The 22,655-nt window shown below is 37.5% G+C and overlaps 1 protein-coding gene across 1 annotated transcript in view; it reads right to left on the reverse strand.

The window, feature by feature from the left end:
• Positions 1-965: 965 nt before the first annotated feature.
• The window catches only part of PPP2R5A (protein phosphatase 2 regulatory subunit B'alpha), a 42,152-nt gene continuing 20,462 nt past the window's right edge, over positions 966-22,655 (reverse strand). The window contains exons 3-13 of the mRNA XM_053938473.1: positions 20,421-20,522; positions 15,351-15,443; positions 13,235-13,365; positions 12,971-13,030; positions 11,657-11,765; positions 9,235-9,288; positions 6,136-6,186; positions 5,306-5,425; positions 5,091-5,218; positions 2,898-2,999; positions 966-2,185 (exon numbers count right to left, since the gene is read on the reverse strand). Of these exons, the coding sequence (XP_053794448.1) occupies positions 2,053-2,185; positions 2,898-2,999; positions 5,091-5,218; positions 5,306-5,425; positions 6,136-6,186; positions 9,235-9,288; positions 11,657-11,765; positions 12,971-13,030; positions 13,235-13,365; positions 15,351-15,443; positions 20,421-20,522 (1,083 nt within the window). The 3' untranslated portion in view covers positions 966-2,052. The remainder of the gene's footprint in view (positions 2,186-2,897; positions 3,000-5,090; positions 5,219-5,305; positions 5,426-6,135; positions 6,187-9,234; positions 9,289-11,656; positions 11,766-12,970; positions 13,031-13,234; positions 13,366-15,350; positions 15,444-20,420; positions 20,523-22,655) is intronic.

Below are 22,655 nucleotides of genomic sequence, written 5' to 3' on the forward strand. Positions count from 1 at the left end.
GAGCTTTCTTGATGCCCCACTGCCAAAGGAACACTAAACTGTTCCTTGAACAAATGATATTACAGCAGCTATTTCTTGGATTTTACAAAAAAACAAAAAACAACAACAAAAAAAAAACCCAATTGGAACTGGTTCTGATGGATCCTACTGCATTTTTTCTTCTTTTTTTGCTAATGAGGTCAGAGAAGGTAATTTGGAAGACAACATAGCTGCAGCTGTGGGGTGAGTAGAAAGCATAGTTAAATAAAGGATAAACACCTTTTTGCAGTATGCACTATTTTTTCCTCTCAATAAACTCCCACAGCCGTCCACTTCAGTCACTACATCTCAGCTGTCAAGATGTTTTGTTTTATAAGGAAATGTTACAAGAGCAGACCAGTGATCCCAGCCAAGAAACCTTTCTTTTACAAACCTATTTATAGGAGCAATCCTGACAGCAAGTGTTGCACAATTTGGAAGGCTATCTTACAGCCCCTGTGTTGTTTTTTTCTATTACTTAAGCATGAATGTCCCTATTTGTAACTTTGGGAAAAACTTGTAACAATTACAAATGGCAGTGATTTATTCCTTAAGCCCCTGCAAAGTGTTTGGTTCCCCAACATTTGTGTAAGTTTTTTTCATTTAGGCTCTAGGACAGCTGAACAAAGTTTGTCACACACTGGGAACTTTATTCTTCTAAAGGCAAAAAGGCACTGAAGCACTAAAGCGAGGTGAGCTGTGCCTGTGTGACTGTCCTTTCCCTTCAGGTAGTACTAGTCCCATACCCTCTGTTAAAACAACTACTCAAGAGACAAAAATGAAGCAACAATTAAGTGTCATACAGTTGACTCAAACAGTGTAGAGGGGACTTCCCCACTTCTGCCACTCAGTGAAAAGCTCACTGGACAGGTAAAAAGGTTGTTTGTAACAGCCATTCTAATTCTCCTGGTCTTCAGAAACACAAAGATGTGAGGTACAGCACTAAATACAAACATAAAGACTTTATTGAATGCTGCTCAATTCCCCAAAGACCTTTCATTACAAAATTTTTCCACACAACTGCAATTTAAGAGATTGGAATGGTACTCTGATAAAAGATGTGAAAAAATACTTGATCAAGTAAACAGACAAGACTTCTATTGTCAACTTTCCACCTTTAAAAAACAGACTGCATTTTCTTTAAAGAAAACAAGGAATAATTTCTCAGCATTCTTCCCTCCTTACTGAAAAAAAATATAGTAATGCCAATTTTGGTCTCATTCTTCAGTCCATGAGATGTTAAAACTAATGCAGAAACATCCAAGATGGGTCTCTCTTGGAGACTGCACCACTCTGGAGGGTCCTTGGGCTGATGAGGAGCATCATTGATGGGCTCTCCAGAGGAAGCTCCATCCTCAGCTGTAGCAGGAGGAAATCCCTAACTAGCCCAGGACCCAAGAGGCAGCAGGAATAGGGTAGAGGCACTGGCCACCCCAACCTGTTGCAGTTGATTCTCTCCCTACCTTGCCTCCTTTCTAATGTGAGCATTGTATAAATCTAAATCTGAATCCAATCAGGAATTCAAGGACAGCTCTGGATCCAAGTTGCTTTCGATGCTTTAAAGGGCATGTACTGAATATCTCAAGTTACTGGTAACGTACCTTGGTTTTATTTGAGAAAATACAGCACAACTAGAAGCCTTTTCTATCATCTTAACCAAAGTATGCAGCAATGTGAAAAGCACATATAAAACAAGGAAAAATGTGTACATAGCGAACTATACCACCTATGTGCAACACAATCAAAAATTCAAGTCATAATTCTCACCACTCCCGTAATTATTTCACTCATTAAGGACGATAATTCAGTTCTATGAAACATTGGAAGTGACAGTATATCAATAATTAGACAAATTTACAATAGGTTGTGGTAATGACATCACTTAACTGCTGTATTTAAATTCAAATCTTTACATTTGCCAGAGAAAAAAATTGGCTGTTTCTATTATACTGATGAGGTTTCTTTTACAAATCCTTATATATTTCAAAAGGGTACAAAAAAAGAATGTCTGCCGAGTAGAGGTGGTCATTTCTTTTATTTGGCACTTGTATTGTGTGCATTGAGCACGTTGTGAGTGCTGTTCTGCTTTTCTGCCATCGCCTTCTTAAGCTTTAACTCCTCCAACCTTCTCCACAACTCTTCACGTTCCAATTCTTTCTTTTTCTCTCTGAAGAAAAGAGTGAAAGATCAATTTCAGATCTGTTTTTAGCACAATCTGGAGACACAGTAACTTTAAAGTGGAATTAGTAGATGCAAGTCACAGTTAAGTTTTTCTCCAAAGCTATTTTTAGAGGCAATTACACTTTCCTCAATTAAAAAGAGCATAACAAATATGTAATGTGAGTGGTGAAATTTTACCTTTGCTCCAGCAAATGCAGGCAATCGCTGCAGGGTGGCTTTGCACAGCTGGCTGCTGTTATAAGGAGATTTTTTTATCACATGCACACAAATAAAGGACTGAGAATCTTTGTGAGGGAAAGGAAGCTTGGCAGTGGTCTCAGCTGGCCAAGGGTCACCTGTGCCCTGCCTCCAGCATTGCTGCTTAGTAGGTTAGTAGGGTAAGCACTGGTTCTGCTGAGCTATGAAGAGTTCTCCAGCTGCATTCACTTCAGACACCTGAGGCAGCACAGCCAACAGCAGCTGAGACCCATTTCACCACCCAGGAGGGAGCACATCCCCTGCCCAGGCAGGAGGGGAGCAGGGGCCCTCCTGTCCCCTCCCTGGGCTCGGCTCTCCCATGGCACTGTCAGGCACTGCCTCACTCACAGGACACTCAGCACCAAACAGCTCCACTACAGAGCCCCACAACAACAAAGCAGCAGCCAAAATTACAGCTTGGCTGTAATTCATCAGTGGGAACTCTGAAAAAGGCTCAGTACCTTTGCCTTTCTGCTTTGTACGAGCTTGTGAGTTCATCAAAGAGCTTGCCATTCATTTCCATCAGGGTTTTCAGCACGTTGTACACCAGTGCCACAATGGTTCTGAAACAGAAGGAGCACAGCCATAAGATTTACTAAGTGACAAAATTAACTTCAGAAAACAAGCATTTGATTTCTTTTTTGGATTCCAAGCTTCTTATTCAAGATACTTCTGGACGGTCAGGGAGTTTCTGAAACAAAATCCTCTCCATTTTATTAATTTACAGAGGAAATTATAGTATATTTAACATTTTTTGAAATGGCTATTTAATCTTAAATTCCTGACTTCTGTAATTGCACAAGACATAATTATTCATGCCGTGGCTGTACTTTAAAGCCATTCAATTATGTGAACCTTTAATAAACCAAGTTGTAACAACAACTCTAATATTTGAGCAATGAAATATGAGTCTAGAAAAATAAAACTTCTGGCTCGTCGCTCCAAGGAGGAAGCAGACAAACCACAGGCTTATTGTCGTTTAGCACAGCAAAGCTCTCCTAGCAGTGTTTCTGGGCAGCAGGAGTCTTGCTAGAGAACCAGAATCAAGAACATCAGATAATGGATTTGGGTTCCTCAGTTTCCTTCAGAAACTCAGCAGCATGAGCACCACTGGCTGTGTGTTACATGGCTGCCTTTACTCCTGCACTACCCCTTCTTTCTGTGACAGTATTCATATTTCAATAAACCATCTTAAACGTTGTGTTATCTCCTTTAAACCCACTCATATCTATACAAAGAAATAAAAAAAAAAAGAAAACATTAAAATGCCTGTCATTAAGCTTAATCACTAAGCAAAAAGTAGGTAAACTATCTTCTCCCTCACCAGCAGTTCCCCACTGACTGCAAAGCTGCAGCCCTGTGACCTTGAAAAAGGAGTCAAATAAAACCCTAAGGAAAAAAACTAAGAATCAGGTTTGCCTTTTCAGTTAACTCTGTCCATCATGGCACTAGGAGATCTCCCAGCTGATCATGAGAGCCTTGCGCTCATTCCATTTGAAATGCACAGTATCCTTTGCCTGTTTATACCCTTATTTTTTTTATTTGATTTTTTTTTTTGTACCCTGGCTTTCATGTGGTTTGAGGTCAAAAGCTTATTTAAGGTTTGGTTTTCTGAGAAGAAAAGTTGGATTTTGAGTTGAGTCCATATCAGACAACCAGATGGATAAAAGCATGTTATGCTGCCCTCCAAAACAGATTAGAATCAAAGGATTAGACTTTCTTCCCCAAACTTCCTTGTCTTCAAGTAGGCAATTATCCTGTGTCCTTTATTTCCTTCATAATGGGCAACTTCTGCCTGCAGACAGGGAAAAAGGGACATCCTCCAAATTTGTTGAGGTCCCAAATACATTGATACTCTAGGGACTATTCCCCAAGTTTATATTCAGCCTCAGATGCTGTGTTTGCAGCTAGGCACACCATATAGAGAAACCCAGAATAATTGCAAAGCCTCCAAGGGCTTAAAACAGGACATCTGTTTTACTGCAGGGCTGTGGGAGGCTCCTGCTCACCCTGGCTTTTCCTGTACAACCTTTATATTCTGCATACTAACTTGCAACCTAATTCAGGGTGCTGGCACCAGCAAGCTTTGCTTTTCAGTATTTCAATACCATTACTGTTTTTTTTCAAACACTGGAATACCAATATTTAACTTGTGGTACCAATATTTAACTTTATAAAGTGAAGTAGTCATTCATTTCTCAGTCCTACCGTCCTTTATAAGGGTTCTCTGATAGGGTCTTTTCCTCTTCTTATCTCACTGGTCAGCAATAAACACTTAAGAAGACACAGACAGCTGTATTCATCTGAAGTATTAAAGGATGGCAAAGCATAAATAGAAGCAACCCTTGGAAATGGTTTTGGTCTAAGTAGCATTGATTTCCATTTTGAACTAATACACAGAATCAGATGTGATTACATCCAATTGTGACCATCCAATTTCCTCACACTTTTTCAATAAATCCCAGGTCTCCCTCATAACACTGCAGAACAGTGAAATAACACAGCTGAAAGTGACACTCCATTTAACATCCAGAATGTCATGGGTTTCATCTTATTTAAGTAAAAATGAAGTCACATTTACAAGCTCCCAGTCCAAACCTGAAACAGTGGACCATTTATTTATGGTGCTACAGATAAAGTGAAACGTTACATACGGATTCCAGTGTTCTTTGGAGATCTTGTACAAACTGCCAAACATAATTGGTAGAATTTTATCAATGTTCTCCTCAATCAGGCTGAGAATATATTCATTATTCCAGAAGTACAAAGCTCTTTCTGCAACCTGAAACACAAAGTTAAGGGTTCATAACAACCATAAAATAAGTTACCACAAAGTTTGTTTGGGTTTTTTTATACTTATTTTATTTACCTGAAAATGCGAACTTGACACACTCTTGGATATTTGCTTAAATAAAGGCTCTTCTATTTTTTTGAATTGTGTTGGTTCTATAACATCTAAGATTTCTTCAATTTCACCTAAAAACATTACCTGTTTGTTTACAAAGGAAAAAAAATATGAGAATGTTTCATATCACCACTGTAAATAGAAGCAAAGAAAATACAGCTTATACATTAGTCATGAATCCTGCAAAGAACACTGCTTGTCATTACAAGGCATTTAGACATTCACAGGGGTTCTACAGCCTAAAAGAAGTCAATCATCACTCTCAGCTAACAGGTTACAGCTCTCCTCTTAGACTTCTTTTGTGTACGTACTGAATATGTCATCAAACTGCTTCTGCAGAAAATGGGGTTTTACAGTTACAAAAGAAAAAAATTAGGGCATCTTATTTCAAGAATGGTTGCAGAGATTATCAGAGATCACCAAAGTAGCTTTTGAAGTGATAAGTAGTTAATTCCCATATAAAATTGCAAACAGTAGAACTCTGTGTAGCTGGCACAGAAAAATTTATCACCACTTGCAGAAAAAGAGACAACAGTGTTAAGGGACCCACTTTTAAAGAGTTGTTGGGGATGGAATCTGGTGAGATAAATCAAACTCCTGTTTTTTAAGCTCATTTTAACTACATAGAAGAAACCAGACTGCATCACATGACAAAGGTGAGTGCCTCAAGAAGCTTCAAGAACTGCAAGTTTTCTGCAAGATCTCTTGAAGAGCACAGCAGAGAGATGGTTTGTCAATCTGCCCCACAAGATTTTACATCACAGCAGACACCAGAAATGAGACACAAAACCAACCTCTTTCTGACTGCATGTTTTTGGCCAAAATTTGAGCAGTCCTCTGATTACCTGCATGAAAAATACAAACAAGTTAAAGCAGGACAAGTTTCTACTACATACTTGATAAGAAAAAAAAAAGTACTGGTTTGCTTTTCCTTGTCCAGAGGTTCAATGAAAACTGAATAAACATTCATTTAAATGTATTGTTTAGGTTATCAGAATAACTCAGACCCCTATTTCTTTGTGTACCTGTGATTATCCATTTACACTCTGCCCCCATCCCAATACTCACATTAACTGACAGGATGCTGATCACATCAAAGCATCACAAAGTGAAGTTAAACTCCCTGTAGCTAAATCTCACAGAATATTTTTTGTCTTCTACTCATCCGTACTTTGGGGAGCACCTGCCTTGGCATCAAAGGTTTGAAGCTTGAGAGGAAACAAATGCTGACTAAAGGGCTCTACAGAGGAGCCATGGCCTCCAGCTCTTCCTTTTCACTACTACAATTTCACATGTTAGACTGGAAACTAAAGAAAGATGTGAACTTACAGAGAAAATGTATTCTAATATTTACATTTGAAGCTATCTTTACACAAGACTGGAAAAACAAAACTTTTGGAAAAATTAATTGGAAAGTACAGCCCCCAAGAGGAATGGAGAGAATACAGCAAAGAAAGGCTGGAGGCATTTTTCCTTGAAATAGCATCTCACATGGCATCTAAATTACAAAATAAATTCTGGATTTAAAAGAAGGAGAAAAAGCTGCAACTATGCTCCAGAAGCATTCTCAGAGCCTTATGAACTTTCATTCTGAAGAAAGGACCTCTACTTTTTATGATACAACAGCACTTAACTGATCATATGCAAAGGGAAAACTTACTCAATTGTTTAAATACCTTCCATATTTGCTCTTTGTCATGTTGATTTTTTTTCCCTTTAGCTTTCCAGATGGTTGCTTTATTAACAACTACATGTATTATCAAAAGTGGCTTTCCAGGGAAAGAAGTTAGTAAGACTAAAGTGCACTTCCCAGCACAAATTACTGCAAGAATTTTAAAATCTATTTTGCTAGAGAAGAGACCCACATTCTCAACTTGATAAAGACATAACATGTTCTGAGTATAACAGTGCACACTTCAACAAGGTACCTATTCCTTGCTCTTCCTTGGAGTATCAGTTTCCAGCTTGACTGTGCCTTTATATTAAAAAGCTGATATCTGTACATTTATGTTCATGGATTGCTGCTTTTACTACACAAGATCAATATTCTTCCCTGAGCTACAGGATTCCCATGAAGTGGGTTACAACTGTAGGCACCTGCTGGAAAACTTAACTCATGTACAAGGACTGCAGTTTCAGTCTGATTTCTTCCATGCAAAGGCCATTGCATTCAGCAGGGTTAGGTAACAAACTCCTCTTGTCAGCTCTGCAAACATCAGGACTGACCTGAGGCAGACTACCATAGCTACAAGAGCTCAGATTGAATATCCTCCAAATTGACCCTGAGTGACAAGTCCTGCCAGAAAAATAACAGTAAGGTATGTGTGAAGACAGCCTTCTGATGGAGTTCTTAAAATATTACTTGACCTAAAGCCAAGAAAAATTTTCCAATTCTATCTCATCAGTTGACCCAAATTTTAGCATTTACTTTTCAAGCATTTCAGAATTTTTCTTAAAGCTTCACTTCTTATCTTATTAACTTTAATACCTTTATAAAACAACTTTTATTATACACCCAGAGTAACAACCAAGGCAGTGACTCTGCAGTGAGTTCTTGTGTCTTCTCCAGCTTGAATTCACCTTTAACTGATTAAGAAATAACCACAACTGTATAGACCACAGTCCAGATGAGCCTCAGAACTGCACTGTGGCACTGCTCTAAAGTCCTGCCTTCTTCACAGCAGTTTAGGTTTGGATCCTGCACCAACACTCCTGTAAATTTGTGTCAGGAAGTTCCGACCTTGTCACATTGTCACTTCATTCAATCTTGCAGGTTTTTATGTAACATTACACATTTTTTGCTCACATGTCAGCTTTAACTGTCAAAATGCCTGGGTTGTTTCCTCACTTGGCTTAAAGAATACAGGTTACACAATTCCTTTCTCCTCACCCTATCCCACAAAATAAGCTTATTGACCAGTGTGGCTGGGAACACTGCAGCACAGGGGAAAAAATGCTTCAAGCACACAAGACAAATCCATAGACACCCTCCACCACCTACAGAATAACTGGTCAGCTGAAATGGCTGTGTAGAAAACAAGCTTCCACTGAAAGGGCACTCAGTGAAGATCAACGATATTTTCCCAAAACGGTTTATTTTTTTTTTAATAGAAGAAAATTTAGGTCTTGCATAAGCTCTTCATTTTTCCCTCACAAAAGGAGTAAAGTGTTTAAATATCAATATAGCCCTAATGGAGATATTCCTGACTGCCCAACTAAAACCAGTTTCTTTTAGAGCTGGCCTGATATCACTCATGAGCTGCTGCACTGCCCTGAGCCTCTGTTCTTCATGGGCCCTGCCAAAGCCTGTGCATAAACCCTTTTTAGCTGAGCTGTCAATATGTACCATGGGAGCCTCAGTCTGGCAAAAGCCACAGATGCCTGAAGCACCTGAGTTTTGACTGCCAAGAGGCAGCCCAGGAACTGAAGAGGCAGAACAAAAACACCACATTTTGAATTTCAGGGTTCTTTCTGTCTAAATGAAATGTTGTTATTCTTTTCAACTTTTATTTCAGGATTTTTTATTCCCTAAAATATTTCAACTTCATGCAGTGGCTAAGCACAAGCAATCAGTACCAAAACCACTGAAATTTTAGTTTTTATGAGAATACAGTCATGACATGCTTTCTTATTTGGGGTGGTTTGCTTGATACCAGAAGTTCAAACTTTTAGTTAAACCTGTGCTCTATCTTGGCCACAGGTTAAGAGATAAGTGCCCTTTCAAACTCAGAATTTTCTAACTATTCTAGATTTCATTTCCACCCCCCCTGAAAAAATCCTACCTCTCCATCTTTAATCAGGATAACATAGCACTGCTGCACAATTCAACAGGTTACACTGCAATATTTAATTGAAATTAAAAATAGAAAGACATCCAACTGAAAAACACTTACAGGCTCTGTTAAAGTTGTATCTTTTTCCAGGAACTGTACAACACAATAGGCAAGCTGGAATGTAAGCCATATGGTTATTTAGTTTAAGCAGACACTGTTTGGACATTGTAGCACTACTAAATATCACAACTTCTAATGGAAGCACTTCAGATCATGGGGGGGAACCCAACCCAAGACATCCCAACACAGCCATTTCATATTAGTCCAAACTAAACAAAATAGCAATTAAAGCAGCAAGATATACAGGCCTGCTCTATCTTAAAAAAACTTCCTGCATACCAAAAATCATCTTTTCTTTTCAACCTAGAAAATTATTTTTAAGCTTGGCAGATATTTCCCTAATTCAGATCCCATATCCAGGCAGATTTTTCTTAACATCAACTGTATTAACATTACAAAGCTATCACTTTCAAACCTCTATACTGGGGTTAAAAAGGCCATACTTTCAGTAAAATCCAGATTATTACACAGGTTTGACTGAGCACACATTGCTCAGGTGACACCTACAGCACACAACATTCAGTGGTAAGATTACAAGTGAAAGAATTTGAACATATTCCAAGGCCACAAGAGATCAGGCAGCTGTTGCCCAGCTGAGTGTCCTGTCCCAGGTGCAGCAATGGCCAACAAGTGCCTGTGGAAAGGTGGAAGGAGTGGGGAAGCATAATGTGACTAAGTCACCAGCACTGCTCTCCCAGCCTCTCCTGGTTTTTCTGCAGGGCCTGCTCAGGTCAGAGATATTTAATGTTACATAATTACTTAGAGTTTAGTTATTGAGCACATAGTTGAGTGAGTGAACAACCATCCCATGCAGAAACCATACAATAATGCTATTACTGAACTGCTTGCAATCTTCCTTATATTCCATTCAGATTGATTTTAAAAAGTCATTGTATTTCACAGTATAAAGCAAAGACAAAAATTATGTAATATGCATTACATTTCAATACTCAGGACGCTTGAATTTAAGCATCACCGTTTTTATTATTCTTTCATGCCAAAGCAGGTAATTACAATGCTGTAATTGCAACAGGTCTTATTTATTTCTTTTGCCCTTAGGCTACTGATGCATTTGTATAGATTCAAAAAATAATAAATGTCACACATTAATCTCACAAATCCCATTATATGTGTATATTCAGTACAGTAATGCTTTACTGTTCAAAGACACAAAGACTCAAGCTTAGTTCATCTTTAAGGCTTTAACTTTTAAGGGTAGGCTATACTTTACTCAGCAACAAAGCAACCAGGCCACTTGGGATTGTAAAGCAGATTTAGCACTGGCTTAGACCTTTGGGATAAAATGAAACACACAGCGTTGTGTGTGCACCTGGCACCAGTGTTTTATGAAGGGACAGAAGAGTGGCCTGGTCAGCAGGACAAATGTGACTTTCAGGTACAGCTGAATTAATAGGGCCCTTTCAGTAGCCATGAACTGGATTAAATGTATCCCAGAAAAAAAGGGGCAGCTTGCTGTACTGATCTGTCAGTGAAAACACCTTTGGGAGGTGACTGGGCCCTTTCATTTCACTGACTCATTTCATGAAGCAGAAGGTCAATAAGCCACAAAGACAAGTAATTTGCTTAATTTAAAACTTCATATGAGAATCAGGAATTAAGTGAGCTCTTCACTTGATCCTGTTTGTAGGCTATACAGTCACAATGATTTCACTTTAATTAGAAACCCATTTTCTTGTATCTTCAGTCTGTATGGAGCTGTATTAGTGAGTTAAGTTACAAAACAAGTTTTAATTAACCACAGCAGAATTACTTCCAAGTTTTCATCAACCATATTCAATACTTGTAGTGCCATATGTCTGGAAAGGATACAGATTATTCCTCAAATGAAATGCTGAATGTCTGTGGCAAGTATAAGAATCAAAGTCAGCTGAAGAACTGCAGCATTCTGACAGCGTGTCATGGATCTACATAATTCCTGGCTGATCCAGAGAGCTACTGTGAATTTCTGCCATTTATAAATGGCAATAACATTCTCCCTCCCACCCCATCACTGGTGCAGCTTTAGAAAGAAAAAAAACACTTCTGAAATAAATACCTGACCAGACCCGAGGTTCCTTTACACACAGCATTTACTTTACATAAAGGAAATGACAACAGCACAAGGTCCTGGGATTAAATGAAGCTTAAAGTGTGACAAGACTACAAGCAAGAAAGCTTCTAATTTCAGTTAATAAGTCTTTGACTCACTGGTACATTCTTTCACTTGTAATATATGTAAAATATTGTAAAATATTATCTCAAATTAACATTTAGATATAAAATCTGGAAGATTTTTTTTAAAGTGACTGAATTTTCAAATATTTTTGAATATTGATATTATAACACATAGTGTTTTAAATTCCATAAGTTTCAAATGTAAATACAAAAACCCCACCACTCTTAAAAATAGGTAAAAGCTTACCTGTGCATGAAACAAAGCTAATCCCTTTGCAGTATGCATGGGAATCAGAACTTTCATAAGGAACTGTTTGTGTTCTGCTTTCAGTGGCAGTGCAAAACCATTGATAATACTGAAAACATGAATAAGCGGGATTTATTTTTATTAATTTTTTTTTTTCCTAGCAAGTCAAGAATTTCTCTAAGTTCAACTGAAACTCCATTTCTGATTCAGTTTTTAAACCTGATTATTTTGAAGCCATAAAATACACGTGCACAACCTTTAAAATGCTGGTTATAATGAGAGTTTAGACTCTTGGTAAGGAATACCAGAGAACCACACTAGAAATTAATAGTACCCATGAGATGAGCTGAAGTATTTTTATCATGACCTCCATTAAATAAAATTATCTACTGTAAGTCCTGCTGTCTAACTGTAAAGCTTAGACAGATGTATCAGAATTCTGATCCACTTCCCTTACCATCACTAGCAACTTGCAGCGAAAAAAAGATTATACAATTTTAACAGTGCAGTTTAAACATTTGTTTTGAGATTGCTGAACAAACTTTCCCTTCAAAAACAAAATTTAAAAGTTGTCTCATTGATTCAGTCCTCTTATATTTAAGAGCTGATGAGCTATAGACAAGACAAAAGCCCTTCAGGAAAAGGTTAGTTTCTTTTGCCCCTCACATTTTAAGCAAAATCTGAGAAAATAATGAGATCCCTTTCACTTGATTTTTCATAAAAATTTGCTCCACAATAGCTTTATCATATTTGTCTATTTAGTTAGACCAGTAATACAATTCTCTACTGTGAAATGTGCGACAGTTTTGGAAAGGCAGTAAAAAAAACTACCAGAGAAAAGGTTCAAAGTTAAATTGAAGTTAGTGAAATAACATAAAAAAAAAAAAAAAAAAGGTAAAAAACCCTAGCACTTACAAGGCTTTCCTGCATAGAGCTGAAGGAAAACCATCCTGCTGAAGATTAAAACACTTCATTCAACATGAGGGCAAAAGTAAACACTCGTTTTCTGAATCAAAGAACAACTCATCTATCAGGTAGAAGATAACCAAGACTAGAGAGGTCTGACAAACAAGGACCCTTGAGAAACATTTTTTGCCTGTCATCTTTAAAACTTGCACTGAAAAAAGAATAATTTATTCTGTGTCCTAATCTGATATTCATGTGGTAACCCAGACAGTATTAGATTATCAGTGACTGCACTTCATCACTTGTTACTGTAATAATTCTCTTCCCCCCTCCATTCCCAAAGCAGAAAAGCTGAAGCAAACATTCACAATAATGTTTAATATTTTTTCTGTGTGAGATCAAACTTACCTTCCTAATATCTCAAGAAGTTCAGCAACACCATTGAAGTGCTCTGTTTCATATATAAACCTGTTACCAAAAAAGAAACCATCAAAAATTGCCACAGAGGATCAGAGATTCCAAATAAACAACCTTTACTAAGCTTCAAATATTTGAAAACAAGATCACAGACCAAACACAGGTATTTTATTTCAAGAATAAATCACTGCAGACCCAGACTGTGAAGGCAAGATAAAATATTCGTCGATCTAGTCACACACACACAGAGCATACCTGAGGAAAATGTTGTTTATCTGTTTCCTAATGAATGCTCTTAAACCGAGGAATTTTCCATAAATTCTATGAAGAACTGTCTTTAGGAAATCACGTTCTCGTGGGTCTTCACTGTCAAAGAGCTCCAACAACTTTAAAAATTAAATTGAAATGTATTATTTTTGGAAGACTTAAAAGTTTTGTATTGTTACTACCTGATTTGAATTTTATCTTTAATTTACAAGTCTACATTAGGAAAAAAATAGAATCAGTTTAACTGTACATTTTGTTTAGATGTCAATAGTAGGTTTTCAAAATTACATTTTTAATAAAGTTGATTTTTTCTAATAAGCTCATCAACTTCATTCCTTTCCTGTGTATACAACAGACACCGAAGTCATTCCAGTAACTATTATACTATCAAAATAAAAATGCAATTGCAAACATGAGATTAGCAAACTGTAGGTGATTACATTTTTTATTTAAGAAATCAGAATAAATCAAATCTATAGTTTTTTTATTTAATATAGTTTTTTTTATTTAATCTCTATTTTATTTACAATTTTGTAATTAAAATCCTTTACTGCTTATCTCAAAACTTGTGTCTTGATGGCCAAGCAAAAGCATTCCTATACAAGAAATTTTACAATTAAGGAGAGGGTCACAGAATAAGGACAAGATATGTAATTACTAACCAGTTCCCTACTAATGCTGCAAGAAGCTAACAAAACTTTCCACAGACATTTTTCTTGAAGAAAGTCTTCCAAGGATACAGAAAAGACCATGCTCACTCAAAGATATAAAAAAAGACTCCAATAACATTACAGACCATAATTTTTGGTGTTTATTTTTTTTTTTCTTTTAACCCCGCATGGCCAATCAACAGCATATTCAGAAATGTTAGCTGCCTTGAACAAGTCAGTAATAGCTCAAGCAGTCAGCAGAGTCTCCTGCTCAGGTCTGAGCTTAGGTATGTCTGTACCAAGCAGCACAAGGGACTGGAAACAGCTGTTCAGGAACTTGGTTCAGGCTCATTTCAATTTTATATTTAGCAGGAATTTCTCAGGGTCACTACTCCACGTTTTTTCCCATATATAGCTAGCTGTTGGTTGCATTGTCTCTATGTTGTACTCTAGAGAAAGATCAAGTGAAATGTCAGGAACAAACTCTGCAATGCTGCTCTCAAGGACCACAGGTCAATTTGTAAAGTGGATACTCACAGCCAATAGCTCACCAGCAGCCTCAGGCTTAAATTTTGTGTGTAAGTTGAATAAAACTGAGAAGAAGGAAACACTTACAAACAAGAACAGTAGAACCAATTAAGTGGAAATTAAATGCAGTCACTGAAGTTAGGGAGGGAAAGCACCCATCTTGTGGTTTTACTTTTCACTGCTGTATTGTGATGGCCTGCCAGTACTCACTCTTCAGATACTGAGCAAACAAGTATTTTGACAAACAAAATTTGGCAAACAAATATTTCAACACAGTGAAAAAATCCCAACTGAATTCACCTTGAACCAAAAATTGTTATTGCACTCTACAGTGTAATTCCCTGAAAAGTTATATTTAATATGAAATCTCACTTAATTTTCTCACTTATAGTTGCTTTGCACAGTAAAGCATGAATTTCCCAAGTAATTTCTTACTTGATTTTCCTTCCATGGTTAATACACAATAGTAAAGAGAATGACACTATCTAGGCACAAGTAAGAAGGTGCTGAAACACATTTCATGTACAATAAGTACATGAACTTTTACAAGAAAAAGGTTTGCTGTAAGTTTTCCCATGGTAAAATTATAAAAAAACATAGAAGGCCTACAAAAATATAATTACCACATTGTTGATTTGGCTGGAATTAAGTTACAAATCATGAAAAACAGAACTTTACAAATTCCAAATATCTTGCATTGCAAAGCACTGAGGTTGATATCTGAAAACAAAGCGTTCCTGAAGTTACTAATTACATATAGGCCCTGTGGTATGATGTGCTGTTTATTTAGTGTTTGGCAGAAACCACTGCTGCAACAACAGAAATTTACTCTGTGTCAACAGGAAAGCTTTAAGAGTCCATCTGATAAACTGAGCTCAAGAGGTGATCCTTAAATCCCACTTTCAACTTTCACACTCCCCTCTTACCTGCTGTACAAATCTCTGGTCAATATATCGCTTCGCAATGCTGGGCTGAAAATCTGGGCTCTCCAAAAACCTCAGGAAAAACTCATACACCAACTACAAACATAGAAATGAAAATTCTGAAATTAGGAAGTACACCATAACACAGATCTCGGCCTTGTCACCACCACCAAAGTCAGTGGGACTATTCACACACTCAAAAAGTACAAGAGGAATCAAAGCCTAACACACCACTGCTTAACCACAGTTCCTACTGGAATTACAGTAAGTACACAGAACCTTTTCATTCCCAGAAGAGTCAAAGCTTAATAAATAATCTACTGAAAATACCACCAGTGGACACAAAACAAGTTCTAGATGTTACATTCCTGCTATGTTAAGAATTTATTACGCAGAAATAGGCTACCAAACATTGAGCAGCACTGAGAGTTAAATTAAGTGCTCTAACATTACATAAGTCCTTAATGAGATGAAGAAAAATCTACTAAATGTTCCTGAAATGAAGTTTTGACCACAAACCCTGAAAATGAAAAGTTGTATTAAAACAGCTGAATGAATTCACAGAAACTGAAAGAATGCAGATCAAAACTAGGCTTCTATATCCTAGAAACTCCTTTGTAGCATATTATTTCTACCTAGTTCAAGTTCCTATTTGCTACAATCCCACAATGCCCAGAGATAAAAATCCTGACAAGAGAGAGCGCTACCAGAGGCTAGCAGAGAGTGGCATGAAGAGGCCAGAGCACAAGTCCCGTATTTTGGGGTTCATCAGAAGTACAAGACAAAACACTGCACTTGCAAAACAATGGCAGATTAATAAAGTATACAAAAGGCATCTCTTCACCAAGACAGAACTGCAAGGAAAGATGCCTTATACTTAGATTACATTCAGAGTTGTTCATGTTCTCAATGCCTATTTCATAACTCCATATAATTAAACAACTGATTAGTAATAACACTACAATGCAATTTAGGTACATAATGCCATCACTGACTGGGCTTCTAAATAAAACCCATGCAGAGCTCTGCTCATACTCAAAGGCATGAATTTCAACTATTACCTCTCTAAGTACTTAACTAAACCGAGAGCAAACACCTGAGTAGTTCATAATTATAATTAGGAACCTCACTTCAGAAAAATGCATGACAGTAAGTACTTTTATGTAGAACATTTGAGGTGACAGTTACTTATGCATAGCCTCAAGGAGGGTGTGCTGTATCTGCACAGCAGAGGCTCAGAAACTCATGCTACCCTTCACTTTGTCCCCCTCTGACAGACTGCAAGAAGAGCTTTTCATATCAGCAGTTTACATAGAATAACAGGATTGTTAGGGTTGGGAGGGATCTCTGGAAATCATCTAGTCTAAGCCCCTGCCAAGGCAGGGTCACCTAGAGCAGGTGACAGAGAAACAGGTGGGGTTTGAATGTCTCCAGGGAAAGAGACCATGACCTTCCTGGGCAGCCTGAACCAGTGCTCTGCTACCCTCAGTGTCAAGTTCCTCATCTGTTCCAATGTATGGCCATTTCTCCCCACCCTGTCACTGGCACCATCCTCTTGGCACCATAAGAGACAATCCAATAGTAGAATTTTAAATGTTACCATTTAAAATTACCTCTGCCATAGAAAGTGCTCAACCATGGTTGTTTAATACCTCAATTAGTGACACAGACAGTGGAACTGAGAGCACTTTCAGCACGTTTGCAGATGACACCAAACTCAGCAGGTGCCCCGAGCAACCTGATCTTGTGTAAGGTGTCTGTTCTCATGGCAGGGGGCTCGGACTAAGGTGATTTTCAAAGGTCCCTTCCAATCCAAAACATTCTAGTGGTTCTAGATTCTACTGATCTTGTTCAAATTAGCAACTGGATAAATTCGTATAGAAATGGGCTACATATGGCCAAAGGGAGGTTATATAGCACAGCTTCATAGGGATTAATTTTGGAACTTAATTTAATTCAAGATTTCTGTAATAAATTGCTATATTAAATATTTCTGTCAGTGACAACAACAAAGAACAACCACGTGTGATAATTGCCTTAATATTAGTAGCTACCAGCAGGGGGGGAAATAGAAAATAAAAGCATGTCATGTTACCCACAAGAAAGGCCAAGTTGACCCTGAAGCTCTAGAAGAATAAATACAGGATGAAACTCGAAGATTGCAAAGTCACTCAAAGGTAAACTTGGAGTTCCAAGTTTGCAAACTTGGAGTTTGCAAATTCAAAGGCAAAGTTGGGAGTTTCAAGAAAAAGCTTTGCTAAGCATTTGCAAGCCCTTAAGCTGAGAAAGAGTTAACCATAGGATGACTCAGATCCATCCTCACAATGAAGCTATGGAAGTGACAGATGAAATCCTAGGATATTCCAGGAAGATACTGACAGCAGAAACAGAGATGCACAGACCTACATGTGCTTGAGGAAATTTATTAAAACCTGAAAGGATACAGAGAAAGAGCCACCAGAATTATCATGGGATAGAACACTTTCTAAGAGTGAACACTAAATTCACATGTTTTGTTTTCCCTAAAGGACAGGGGAGGAAGGATAATTATGGCTTATTTCCATAAATAGGTATAATGACTGCAACAGACATCAAGCAGATGAACTAAGTGAAAAGCACAATGCTGCAACATCTTGTCACAAGCTGTCCAAGATTAAATTCAAGATATCAACTGGGTATGGTATCAAATAACTTTGGAAATCCTTGTGAGCCTTGGGAGATACATGAAAGCCTCTTTATCCAGGGCATTTCAGGAATCAAGTTGCAGTGGCCATTTCTGGATAAGTCAAACTCTCACTTCTCCTGTATGCTAATGTTTGCAAACTTAAAAGCATAACAACAATCAAACCAGGGGTACCAGAACAGATTCTGCCCACAACAGAGCCTACCTAAAGAGACAGGCACACTCAGCTTTCTTAACAGAAACATTACTTTTGGAAATAATAATCAGGGGAAAGATATTGGATTTAGTATTTTTTGTTCTCAAAACTGGTCTGCTTGGGTCAAAGAGCTATGAAATACAACTCCTAATGCTTTAGTGATTCAGTCTTGCAAGGACCACTAGAATTTTACTGCTTTAAACTACCAATTCCACCAACTCTGCAACTCCCTAAGCTTCAAAATGCTTTAAATGGTTGGTTTTAAATAACGTTCAACCTACTTTGGCGGTTACAAACCATCTTGAGCACTGCTTTCAAGCAACATCTTTCAAGTGCCACTCATTTTACTGAAGGCCTGGAGTCTTTTGTTGTGGCTACACACACTGGTAACTTACTAAGCAATTATGTCAACAGATTCAAGCAGAGAAGAGTAGAGGTTCAGATTTTTTTTCCTTCCTCTCCCAGAAAACTGGCTACCTGACTGCAGATCAGGATACAATTTGGAATTTGTTTGTAATTTATCTGTCACAAATCACAGCCAGCAAAACATCTACACCTTCCCTTCTAAAGCAGTCCTTCAGACTATGCCAAAAATAATGGCATATTTTGCTGAGGAGGAGAACGGTTGTGTACAGCCTTTCTTCCACAAACAAAATCTGACACTTCCAGCAGCTTTGTGCTCCTGAAGGGCAATGAGCAAGTTATCCAGCTAAGTCTTCTATGGTCCAGTAGCACATGAACTGTAAAAGGACAGAGTGGGAAACACAAACTGTTTCCACTGTGCTGCAAGGAGTGATCTATTCCAAAGACAGGATGAACAACTGACACGGGAGAGGGAAATCCACAACCAGTGACCAGACAGCCTGGCAAAAACTCCCTTAGAAAACAGCAAGGAGTAAACCTGAAAATAAAATTTCAAGTAATACCACAGGCTACAAACCTCTTTCAGTTCCTCCCAGGCAAGCCTTAGTCACAAGTGAACTGACCACAAAATCCACAGGCCTTTTTCTATGAACGATACTAGAGTTTAATTATGACCTAAAGTGAACTGAGCTAGCATTTACAAATTTTACCTCTGAGACACAGGTATTTAGAAGTCAGATGGTGCTGCTGCTGACAAGAGACATTTGCTTAGCTCTTGCACCCTCCCACCTAACAAAGACAAGCCTCTTATCTAGTTCAGTTATAGCCATTTCTCCTATGAATTAGAATTGGCCATACATAAGAAAATAATTATCACATCCTTTAACCAGCAGAGTCATTTTTTGTGATAACTTAATTCTTGTTTGATTTATGTCTGAAATACTATGCTGAATACATACCTTTTACAGTCAATATTAGAAGCCCAGTTTTTAAATAAGAGCACTTGTGGATGCATTAGAACTGTAATACTCCAGAGGCACAGTAACATTTAGCCCTTGAGAGGAGAGAGCAAATGGTATGCAGATGTGCAGCAGCCTCATCTACCCACTGCTAGGAGCTGCTATTTCACTTTTCCGTAACAGATACTACTTACATAAATTCAGCAATGAACTACCCGAGATATGTGCTTAGACATTTACAGCTTCTAAGAGTTAACTGAAAATAAAATAAAATTCAGCAGTATTTCAAGTCAATCACATGATTGATACAGCAGAGCTATAAAAATCAGGAGATCACCACAGAAGTGCAACAATGGAATAACCATGCAACTGTTACCAAACAACGCTGATATTGTCAAGTTTTGGCACGGAGGGAGGGAAGAGGGTGGGGAAGAAGGAGGGGATTTCTATTTCCTCAAAGGACAAATAAAAGCTATTACTCCATTTTTTGCTATTGCCACGAGAAACAGAACGATTAATATTAACCTATGTTTTATTGAAGCAACACTAAAAAGTTGCCCAGTTGCAGAAAACAAACCTGTTAGGTGAAGAACATAATTACCTAAAATATCCACATTTTTAAGACATACATACACCACAATTTAACAGTGCAATCCCTCTGTTTAAAAAATAGTATTTAAGCCACTTGGAAGAGTTACATTCAGCCATATTTATACATGCTAAAAAAAGCACCACTTTTTTTTCCCTCTCAAGTATAAAAACTCAATTGTATTATAAAAGCAATTTTCTTGTTCTTAACAAAGGCACAAAATGACTGAAGTATCCACATTTCCTGCCTTACAAGAAGGCTTGGAAGTAAAGGAATCACACACCTGTATGTGGGGCCATGAGGCTTCAAGAGTTGGTTCATCTTCTTCTGGATCAAAATCTGGGTTATCACTAGGTGGAAGTGTTCTGAAAATATTAGAACTAATCTGCAAGCAAAAAAAAAAGTTACTTGTATCATTGTTTATGCTTTCACAGATCACACTCATTAAGGTACTGCATTTATCCTGAAATCAAATGAAACAAAACCATCTAAAAAAAGTAACACTTTTAATAAGAAATAAGTAATAAGTAATCACTACCTCATTTTTTCAAAACTGCAAAATACAAACAGCCAGAAGTCTGTAAGATGTCAGTAAGATGTCAATAAATAAGAAAGTAACTTTTGTCTCAACTGCTTTACAAGCTTGGAGCTAGACATGGTCATATTCCAGAATTTTCCCTGAAACTATGGAAGTTCCCTATCAAAAACAATTTTTAACTACGTGAAACCAAGAACTGTTTTTATATAAGACCACAAATGAAACATAATTAATAAATTATGATTTAAAGAGAGCTCTCTCCACATAAGAGAGCATGTCTGTCATGTAAGGCAAACGATCCCAAAAATGTATCTTATTTCTACAATTCTTTACTTGATTTCAAGATATTTCTGTTTTTATTTTTCACCTTTGAATATTTCAAGATGTTTCAAGGGTTTGGAAAGTTAGAAACACATAACCATTCTAGCTTTTCTATTTCACATAGCATCTATTTTTTCTTACAGTTACTCTAGGTTACTTTTAGTATGATATAGTCACATCAAATCAATTTCAAAAGGACAAGTTTAAAAAGGTTTCTTCAAGGATTTTTGAAGTATATTGACGCATGGATAGAAGACCATTCATATGTCAAAGGAAAAATGTAATCTCTTGCACCAGATAGCACATAGTGGATTTAAATCTCTAGCACAAACAAAAGAGAACATGCAGTTCATATTATTTCTGCATTTTCTACTATTCTTTCAGGAACAAGTTTAACCCGACTTTTCCAATCACCTTTTTAACTCTTTTAGACTTTTTGACCAAATCTGTTTCAAGTAGCTGCTTATCACCCAAGCCTACTAAGCACAAAAGAAGCTGTTTGACAGTTTGCAGAAAATCCTCCTGCACATATTCCAAGGAGTCTCCAAAGTGTTTGAAGAATCTAGCAAAAGGACTTCAGAAAGATCCTGAAGTCACCCAGCTGGCTCTGCACATAAGAATCAGCTGCTTCATTAAACAAGATACACAGCTATTGCATAAACTGACTTTTCACTTCCTCCTGTGCCCTTTGTTCTGTGTCGTGTCACTGTCTCCTGTTGGGAGATGGCAAAGCCACAGCACTGCTGTCCTGGACTGGAAGGGCAATGAAGTTCTGTGGGGATGGGCTCAGCTGTCACCGAGCTTAATGCACAGGAAAAACAATGGAAAAACAAAACAAAAAACCAAACCAAATAAAACCACCCAAACAAACAACCCCAGAAAACACAGTACAAGTGTCCTTTAATGTTGTAAACACAAGGGACTTGGGATTCCAAAGCTCAAGAACAAAAGACTGGCAGGGAGAGGAGGGGGAAATAGGAGTCACAGAACATTAATTTTAATCAAGCTTAAAAAACAGCATTACAATCCTGGTTCTCTTATTTGCTTTGTTTACTCTTATCAGGTATTCAATAAAACCCTCCAGCATATGAATCTGTCTCCTACAGACAATGTTTTACCACTGCTTGAATCTAGTCCTTTGCTAGATTCTAACATCTCCTGAGAACACTTTTTTCTTTCTAGATGCATCTTGCTGAACTGAGCTGGTCAGCCTTCAGCACAGAACCTCAGAGTAGCGAGTAAGTTTCATGCCCAAAACAAAGCTACTAAATATGCTTCTGTAGGAGAAACAATTAGCAAGCCTCTCAGCCAGGCCTTTGGAAAACCACTTGTATGATTTTCAGAGTATTCAGTACTTCCACTAGCATTATTCATCTCTCAAGAATATACGAAACTTCAAATAAACCTTGCACCCTTTTTACCTACTAGCCTGTCTTCCCGTTAATTTACCTCATTATGTTTGCAATACTTTTGCAAATTCTTCTCTATAGCCTCTCATATTATTTAAAACATTCTTTTTCTTTCCTAAATTATGTCTTATCCCAAAACTGTGATTTCAGAAACATAAATCATAAAAGGTTTGATAGATTTCCAGATAAATCAGCATCAGCTTTCTAAATTAAAGCCCCAAGTTTTCAAAAAATGGCATCAGAAAATGTG

Source organism: Vidua chalybeata, chromosome 3 (assembly GCF_026979565.1).
Source record: "Vidua chalybeata isolate OUT-0048 chromosome 3, bVidCha1 merged haplotype, whole genome shotgun sequence".
Classification (NCBI taxonomy): Eukaryota; Metazoa; Chordata; class Aves; order Passeriformes; family Viduidae; genus Vidua; species Vidua chalybeata.